Source organism: Micrasema longulum, unplaced genomic scaffold (assembly GCF_059751315.1).
Source record: "Micrasema longulum isolate JH-2025_06_02 unplaced genomic scaffold, ASM5975131v1 h1tg003028l, whole genome shotgun sequence".
Classification (NCBI taxonomy): domain Eukaryota; kingdom Metazoa; phylum Arthropoda; class Insecta; order Trichoptera; family Brachycentridae; genus Micrasema; species Micrasema longulum.
In genome coordinates this window covers 59233-69100 of record NW_028280135.1, presented here as the reverse complement: position 1 = coordinate 69100, position 9868 = coordinate 59233, and the positions used below count along the sequence as shown (strand labels likewise).

At 34.7% G+C, this 9868-nt stretch overlaps 1 protein-coding gene across 2 annotated transcripts; it reads left to right on the top strand.

Annotated features, from left to right (window-relative positions):
- The first annotated feature begins 425 nt into the window (after window positions 1–425).
- LOC148271204 (uncharacterized) lies at window positions 426–9729 on the top strand. Of its 2 annotated transcripts, none has more exons than XM_088241708.1 (4): window positions 426–528; window positions 5465–5696; window positions 7402–7518; window positions 7838–9729. In XM_088241708.1, exons 2-4 carry the CDS (start codon window positions 5528–5530, stop codon window positions 9163–9165), a joined length of 1614 nt encoding a protein of 537 aa, XP_088097834.1. In that variant the 5' UTR covers window positions 426–528; window positions 5465–5527; the 3' UTR covers window positions 9166–9729. The 2 variants fall into 2 exon arrangements, with proteins under 2 accessions (XP_088097834.1, XP_088097835.1); XM_088241709.1 differs by lacking the exon at window positions 426–528 and adding an exon at window positions 2607–2721.
- The last annotated feature ends 139 nt before the right edge of the window (window positions 9730–9868 follow it).

The following is a 9868-nucleotide window of genomic DNA, read 5'->3' as shown; positions in this document are numbered from 1 at the left end:
CCGTATACTGCCTATAAATGATTTTTTTAAATATATGTTCCATAGGCGGCCTCCGTGGTGTAGTGGTCAAGACGCTTGACTCACACACGAAAGGTTCCGGGTTCGATTCCCGGTAAGAACACAAAAAAATAAAATGTGATTTTTCTCAAGCCTGGGTGTTCTGTGATGTAATTCACCACTGTAATTGGGCCTCATGGCCTGTTGTGGTGCAAAAATAAATAAATAAATAATTACAATACGGACAATATGACTGGGCGGCAATAGCCTAGTTAATTCATTCAGTTCAATATTATTATCTCTCCGCTTCTGAATATAAATAAATACCTACGCTTTATACGTCACGTTTAAGACGTGTATGTTTTTTATCATTATAGCCACACTACGTGTTTCGTACTGGCAGTACTAAATCTAAATATCATAGTTTTCTCCGCCATTTCGTAGTGTAGTGTAGCTGTCAAAACTATTCGAGATCCTTTGTAGGCGTAAACTGGTCATTTTAAAAAACGATTTCTAATTCAAACGACAGTGGTGAGTTCAAATGATGTTTTATTTATATTACTGTGGCGTCGAAATGGGAAATAATCCGATTCTGTCATACCTTATTAAGTGAAATTAGTTATAATTACTCTAATGTATGGGAGCGAAGTATGGAATTGGAAAAATAATGATGAAAGTAGGTTGAATGCTGTCGAAATGCGATCCCTCAGGCGAATGTGTGGTAAAACGATGTATGATAGGTGCACAAATGTCGAGATCCGTGAAGTGTGTGAGGCTGAGACACGCATTATTGACAGAATCAAGAAAGGGGTGCTGCGTTGGTTTGGACATGTAGAGCGAATGGACAGCGAAAGAACGGCTGAAAGGAACTACGATGCAAATGCTGATGGATGCAGAAAACGAGGAAGACCGAGAAAGACATGGCACGATCAAGTCCATCAAATACTTGAAGATGGACATGTCGAAAGTAGGAATAATCGGCGTGCGTGCATGAGAAGATGTATGAATGTAGAGGAAGCGAGGTCTGTATGCCAAGATAGAGTGTTATGGCGTTCTATCCTCTCTGCCTACCCCTACGGCGAAACGGCGTGATGGAATGTTGTTGTTGTTGTTGTATTAACATCTAATTTTTATTTTTTGTATTTCATATTTTCCACTTACTCCCTAATGCTCACAACTTTCAATTTTTATTTTCTACGTTTTTTAAAAATATTATTATTATGGATTACTTATATAGCGCCATTTTCGTAATATAGTACTTCAAGGGCACTTTACAAAGTGATTATATAAATAAATAAATTTAATTTTAACTTTTTAATTTAAGAAAAACATTGAACTTTGTCACGACATGCTAAGGATTTATTTAAAGATTAAGAGAACAAGTGGGTTTTAAGTTTCTTCCGAAACATCACTTCACTCTCACAGTTTGCTCGGAGAGCATTGCTGGGAGAGCATTCCATGCCGTAGGGCCTGCAACCGCAAATGCGCGTACGCCGAATAAAGTGCGCTGTTTGCGTAGAGGTATAATAACTTTTCCTTTCGACGTAGATGTAGCTGATCTAAGCATAAGACGTCTGTTAGCTAGTTCATCTGGAATGCAGAGTTCCCTTAGATATTTTGGAGCAGAGTTGTGCATTGACTTATACATAAGCTAACAGAGTTTGTATTCCACCCTCTGTGGAAAACGTAGCCAGTGTAATTCCCGAGGTAGTGGAGTGATATGACTGAACTTAGAGATTCCAAAAATAAGTCTCGCTGCGGCATTTAATACAGACTGTAGGCGAGTCATCCAGTTTATGTATTTATTTATGCATCTACACCATAGATTTGATTTAGTATACACGCACCCTACACACAGGCCATGCCAATAAGGGTTTTTAAAATTTATTTTAGTAAATAAAATGTTATATTATTCATAGAATTAAGAATAGTCCAAAAGAAGCGTAGAATCATATTTGAATACATCGGACTGTGTCCAAAAATCCCCCCACTTTCTCCACGCGCATGCGCGAAGTCGCCGCGTAATGTTGCCAGATCATGAAAAATATAATCGTAACACAAATGTAAGATAACTTATTTTTTTAAATTGTTAATTTCTTTAACATTTTTTTTGTACGCGCGGAAACATTGATTGACACAACGGAGTAAATAAGTAAAGGGTCGATTAATAGGAGTAATTCAATTAATGAACTTTGAACTTAATAAATAAAACAAATTTCATTTTACCTAAAACGGATGTTTTTATGTCATGTTCGATAATATTTTATGTTTTATAGATACTGTCGATCAAAGGTCCACCACGGCATAATTTTATTTGTTCTTTATGAAGGGCAAGAGAACTTGACACGTCACACGCGAATTTATTTAAAAAAAACAAAACTTGAAAAAATCATAGCGCTGATAAAACGATACACGGAAAAAGTTGACTTAGTGTAAAATCTATTACCAAATAAAAAAAATATTTTAAAACCCTCTGAACTTCTTTATTGAATAAAATTTTCTGATTTTGAACGTCACGCTTAATGCGTGTTGGATTTTTTTTTTTCTCTCTATGTAACATTATTTTTTTCTTACTGGTAATATTGAAAATGAATGCTTACTAAGCCAAACCCGAAGCTGCTGTCAAAACTATATATTTTTATCGAGCGTTAAATTTCGTCAATTTCAATGAAAATTAGAACATGTTTTATTAAATTCTCGTTGATTTTGGTTCGATCAACGTTGGTAAGTTTAAGATAAATTACCGATATGACGTACATACTTAAAATGTTAACAAGAACCACACATTAATTTCGGTAGCGGCATATCATTTATACCAAAGCCAGAAAATCAATCAAATTAACCGTATATAAAAGAGTCATTTTACACAAGTGTAAATTTGATGTTAAATGAATTAAAAGTACTAACACAAGCAAATAATGCACTCTTGTACAAGCATTACTACTACCCATTCTAGATTACGCTGATGTTTCCATGACTGATTTAAGCTGTGAGCAACTCGATAAACTTGAACGACTTCAGAATACATGCATAAGGTACATTTTTGGTCTTAGAAAATATGACCACATTTCTGATTATCGTAGGCAACTGAAATGGCTCAAAATTAGACAGCGGAGAGACTATCACTCCCTCTCACTTCTGTTCAATGTACTTCATAGTCCTAACGCTCCTTTATACCTGTGTGAAAAATTTCAACGCTTATCAGTTCATGGTTTACCTCTTCGTTCTCATTCTCAAGGCACTCTCTTAATACCCATACACAATTCCTCTTTCTTCTCTAACTCATATAGTGTCCATGCGGCTCGACTGTGGAATCATCTCCCATCCACCATCAAAGATGTTACTACATTATCTCTGTTTAAATCACGTCTGAAGAAACATCTCCTTTCTCTTCCTTAATCTCTCCTCCTTTCCTTTTTCCTCTTTCCTCTTTCCTCTTTTTTCCTTTTTCCCATTGAGTAATAGTTTCGATTTAAGGTAATTTATAAACAAATACGTTTATTTCTATTTTTATATATCTTTAAATTTTTAATCTTTTTTTTTCTATTGAATATGTTCTGTAACTTGAATTATAAAAATAAAACTTTTATTTTATTGGTTGGTTGGAAGAAATTGCCATTTGGCAATAAGCCCGCCAATGTACAAATAACATTATGTACAAAAAGTTAAATAAATAAATAAATAAAAATAATATTTGATAATACAATGATGTTTGTGTATAATATTTTTTTCTTTTAAAAACACGAAATTTAGGGAAAAAAATTGATCAATGCCAACTTGCACATGATTACAATGCCACAGAAAATGTAAAAATCGAAGGTAAAAGGCTAAGTCACGAAATTCAATTTTATATAAGACAGTAAAAAAAATATGAAATGGGAAAAAGCTTTTATGAAGAAAAAACAATCAAAATTCAATGTCATGTTATTTTGGTCCAATAAAAATTATGTACCTAAATTACTCAACAATATGTTAAGACCATAGAATTAAAAATTAGTCCAGAAACCGCATACGCACATCAAACAGAAGGTGACTTAACTACTCATAAATGAGCAGGTTTACGTTTCGACCTATTAGTTTCTTTGTAGACGTCGCTCAGTACGCAACTCCTGATTTGAATTCAACTATGCCGTGTTGTGTCCTTTTAAAGTGTAGATGTCTGAGTGTTCTCAATCCCGCATTTATTTGTATTTTATTTATGTTAGTATCTACTTTATAGTTTGATATTTTTTACAGAAATTTTATATCGAAAACAACGCGCCGTTTTATCAGAGAATTAAGTTGTAAATAATTAATGTGTAAGTAGCAAATGCATGTGTTAGTTACAAATGCATTACTTAAAAATTGAATTATTTTTCCATTTGTCAGATTGTCGAAGAAACAAATGTAAATTCCGTTAGTGTTGCTAGGGTAGTAATTTTTTTTTACCCTACTTTGCTCATTTAATGAGAGAAATAATGAAAATTGGACCTCGGATTAAACAACTTTGTGGCGGACATTTGACCGACATTATCTTCAAAACATCAGGTATTATTTAACATGATTTTAAAATATCAGTTTTTTGTAAAATAAAATTTGTTTGATATTTTAAGTTCATTAATTTAAACACTCTTATGAAATGACGCTTTACTTATCTACTCTGTTGTGTCAATCATTATTTCTGCGTGCACAATAAAATTTTAGAGAAATTAACAGATTTTTTTTTTTAGTTTGATTTTACTTCACAAAAGTCAACAGATGGAAGAGTTGAGGAAATGTGGATGTTCAAACATGGGTAGAATGGTGAACGTTACACAGTGTATAAAGTGGCCACTTAAACCAGTCAACGAGCAATGAGCAGTCATAAGCCCTGTAAATGCCTTGACTTCCATTTCCCCTTCTCAAAAATGTTTTCCCTCTCTGTTGAAATAAATAATTAACAATTTGTAACTGTATTTTTTTTTCAAATACTATCAACATTCGCTTACCAAATAATGCAACCATGCAAGACTTCTCAAAGTCAATTCCTGACATGATAAATATGAAATATTTATTTAATAGGGTGTTTTCCCACCAGAATATTTCGTAGTCCCTGTACTGATACCAGTACCTGAAGCGTGAGACTGATCTTCTTACCTTCATGCAACAAAAACTATCAAGATACGCTGCGATCGGTGTTCCAATGCAGTGTCCTATGCACCATTAGGTATTGTACGGTGGCGTACCTGGCTTGTACACCTGTGCATGCCTCAGGAGAACCTTCCCCGCGTCGCCTCTTCTTCACACCTGCGTTGTCCTGGAAGGCCGTCGATGTTTTCGCCTTTATTCGGCGGAACTAAGGGACGCGGGATTGACGAGGCAGAAAACGAGAGTGCGACTGGCGATAACGTCTCCTGAAAAAGATGAAGAAATAAATATTAACCTTTATTTTTCCTTATATTGATTTGTCGTGCAATTTTTAAAAATAACTCAATTCAATTGTTTCCAGGTCTTGCAGAACAAAGCAAGAAGCCACACTTTATTTTACGTTTATAAATAAGAATACTTTGTTATGTTAGCGATGGATGAAGAAGATACTAAAGTTCCCGTAATCAAAATCGAGCTCGAGATAACTCAAGATTTGAATAGTGACCAATGTGCATTGGACCGCACTGAAGATTTGTCTGATGAAATCAAACTCGAATATGTCGGCCCATCAAATGACGAAAACGATATAAAAGGTATTTTGAATTTGTATCTGTAAAAATTGCATTTGTTCTAATATGTTGAGCATTAGTTTTGTTTTTATTTTTTTATGTTATTTTATTTCATTGGAAAGCCAACAGACATTGATCAATTTACAAGATACAATACTGAAATTACTCAAATGAAAGACATAACCCCCACAATACATCACATATAAATAATATAATCACTAGATCCTCAACACAAAGACAACTTAAACTATTACAAACTAATACCACTTTCGGACAAAGGGATTTAGAGTATTATTCAATTAAAATCTATAACCTACTTCCACTATCTATTAAAACAATTAGCAACGAGAAAATGTTTAAAAAGGCTATAAAAAATGGATAGTGGGGCTGGGTAGAAGTAAAATGGATTCGATGTACACTTTCACGACAGTGGGCCTTCCCTTAGAAAAACACATTCTAACTTTTAATTTTTCTTTTTACATTTTGTTATATTATTTTAATAACATGACTATCTACTGTAATTTGTGCTCTTTTATTGTATTTATAATGCATTGGGTCTTCTTTATAAATATCTGAATAAATAAATGAAATTAAATGTGAAATGTGCTAAATATTTTCGCCTGAAATATAGTGCAAGCCACCATTTAAATCGAATACAATACATAATATTCTGCAAGACATAATAGCGACGTTCTGCATTTTATTCACGCCATAGGGATATGAACGAAGGAACGTGGCCTATAAAGAGACCACGGGGCATGATAACGCCCAGTCAGTCAGTAAGCACCAGTCAGCCCAGCCAGTCCAAAGACTCAGCTCAAAGCAGTCACTCAGTTCCAGCAGTTCAAATGCAGTTTCTCCAACACATCATCGCCGTAACATTCGCGCGACATAATTCATCATTTATTTGCCATGTAATAAATACGCATTAAACAGCAACTTCGTGTCTTCTGTCAATATCTTACTGGGGTAGGAGCTCCACACCTCCACAATGTAATTCCTACAAACATAAACAAGAAATTTGTTTTTATTTTCCTATGTTCTCTTAAACATCAACAAATTACAACAGGGATGGAGAATACCTTAGAAAATGGAATGTGGGCTTATGACCTGTCATTGGCTGGTTTAAGTAGCCACTTTACACACTGTGTAATATTCACCATTTTGCCAGTGTTTAAACATCCATATTTCTTCATTTCTTCCATTTGTTGATTTTAGCGAAGTTAAAGAGCTGAAACCTTTATTGTTGTGAAGAGATCCATCTGACTGAATAATTTCACATACTAGGCAACGCCTGAAAACAATTTTCCAATTTTCAAACTTCTTCTTGGACCAGTTGGTTTTATTACAATATTTGAGTTTGTCCAAATGTTTGTAGACAAGAGACTGAATTTCACCCCCTCGGGAGTCATTAAGATAAACAAATTACAACAGGGATGGAGAATACCTTAGAAATCTCTTAATCAATTTACGATCTAGATTAGATCTGTTGAGTATCGGTCATCGTTTTCCTAACCTTGATAACAATAATCAAATTTAAAACAATGCCCTTTAGTTTAGCAAATAATGGCATCTATAAATTATTTACCTCGAGGCTCACAAATTAATACACACGTATCTTCTTACGCTAAATACGTAATAAAAACATCCACATGAAGTGGATGATTTGAGATGAGCCATTTAAACCATAGCAAATGCGTAATAAAACAAATACGTCTTTTCTTTTCAGATATTCGACTCATAAAATACCAAATTTCTCCTGCCTTCAAAAAAGTTATTGCTAACGCGCAATCTTATGCGAGTCCGGAGGTTCAACAAATTTTGCCTATAAAATATGAACCTAGAGGTAATGTATGTAAAGATTTTCGTTCTAACAATGCAATTTTCTTTGAACAGCTAAAACAGAACAGAAAAAAAACGAATATTTATTATAAATAACTTGTTTGAGAAAAGGACCAGAATGTCCGCGTGTTCTTAAACAATTTTGTAGTAATAATCTAACACATTCTGACATTCTGTAATAATAATCTAACACCTCATGTTTACGCGTGGTTATTGTATGGACGTTGAATTAATGAACTCTGAGACCTTTATAAGTCTTATCCGTATCTTAATATGAAAAAATACTAATGTTACAATTATTTTTTTAAATATTTATCTTCTAGATATGACACAGCAGGTGGATGTTTGCGACAGTTCGAATTGTTCCTATAAAAAGTCCGCCGATGGTAAACAAATAATCAAGGAATTAGTTAAAAAGTTCTCCACTGTGAAAAATAATGTTATTCCGGTCAGCTTAGCGTGCGATCACTGCAGTTTCACAAGTATTCACAAAATTTGCCTAAGGAAACATATTTTGTCCACTCACTTCTCTAACACGGAGACATTTAGCTGCCCCGACTGTAGTTATCAGACTAAAAAGGAGTATATGCTAAAAATGCACGCCGTTATGCATTTAAGTGCCAATGACAACTTTGGCTGTCCAGAATGTAATTATCTATGTGACGATAAAAACATCTTGAAGATACACATGATGAGTGCCCATTTCACCGACGACCTTTGTCTATGTTCCGAATGTGGCTATATAGCTAAAGACAATAGTAGTCTGCATACGCATTTGAAAATACACGCCCCGCCTAAGACATTTAACTGTGCGAAATGTACTTCCACCTATAAAAGTAGAAAATCCCTAACTAATCACATTTTACATAAGCACAAGAGAATGGACAAATACTTCTGTCCGGAATGCAACGCAGAGTTTACAATCAAAGGTAATATGGAAAGACACATCAAGTCCACACATGAAAAGATAAAGCCGTTTGCATGTTCGTTCTGTGCATTTGAAACCTCTAGCAAATTTACATTGGTCGTCCACGTACGGAAACATACGGGAGAAAAGCCGTTCTCGTGTACTGAGTGCGGTTCTGAGCATCCCTCCATGCAACTTCTGAGAGCCCATATGCTCTTTCATCATTCCGATAAGCCTTTTTACTGTAGCGATTGCAAAGCGAAGTACAAAACGCAAGCACAACTCAAAAAGCATATGCAGGTGCATGCAAGTACTGAACAGTTATATTGCGAACTTTGCACTTATAAAACAAGAATAAAGGCCTTTTTGGCACAACACATGCAAATTCATGAACGAGGCAATTTGCACAGCTGTTCTTTATGCAATTATAAATGCACGGGTGCCAAAAGCCTCGAAGTCCACATGAGAAATCACACTGGCGAGAAACCCTTTTCATGTTCTGAATGCACGTTTAAATGTAACGTCTCCAGTCATCTTACAGTACACATGCGCAAGCACACAGGAGAAAAACCCTTCAAGTGTTCTCGCTGTAGTTACAGGTCCGCTAGGTCTGGAAGCCTTAAACTTCACATGAGGACTCACACTGGAGAGAAACCATTCCTCTGCACGCAATGTGATTATAAAAGCTCCTCGCGAGGTCCATATAACAAACATCTTCTTAAACACAATATTAAAGGTAATTGAATCGAAATTGAGTTAAACTCATCTTTTATACATGCAGCCTCGTATTAAATATATTCGAGAGTTTCATTTCTTTAAAGTTTTCTCTGGAATCAGAAACACAAGACTGACAATTGGCTTAAGGCTTCTCTAGAGAATTATTGCTCTAAAGGAACATTCAAACTGATAGCTTTCAGTATATTTGGATTATATACTATACTTCCATAAATCAGCTCATAGAAATGTTTCCCAAGAAAAGTTTGACAACGAGATTCGAGGGTATTCTAATCCATCACCTGAAGCAAAATCTGCTTTTTATCAAATCTTCTAAAAGCCCTTCTAATGCCCCAATGTCTAGAATGTGCAGATAAGTCGATTCGCCACACAACTTGAGAGTTCTTTAGGGTAGATCTTCCGGCTTTTCGTAGATTTCTTTGCCATAAACACAGCGGGGGATGAAGATGGACGGCATGGGTTAGCTCGAAGTTATAATATGTTGATCGCGTTCTTGAATTGTATACCATTGTTTTATTGCCCTTGTTTGTCTTTGCTTCCTAGTTTTATGTTAGTTTTGTTCAGTTTCTTTTACATTTGTTTCTTTATATAAATATAATAAATAAATAAATGGTTTCTAATCAGTACACCTTTCTGCCTATTCATTTTTAAACACCTTTTGCTTATTTTGTTTACTAAAATTTTTAAGAAAAAGAAAAGATGGGATTAAAAG

Coding starts and splice junctions, on each gene's coding strand:
- LOC148271204 (XM_088241708.1), top strand. CDS start 5,528: ATGTTAGCGATGGATGAAGAAGATACTAAAGTTCCCGTAATCAAAATC. Junction 5,697..7,401: donor TGACGAAAACGATATAAAAG/GTATTTTGAATT, acceptor TTTTCTTTTCAG/ATATTCGACTCATAAAATAC. Junction 7,519..7,837: donor TATAAAATATGAACCTAGAG/GTAATGTATGTA, acceptor TTTATCTTCTAG/ATATGACACAGCAGGTGGAT.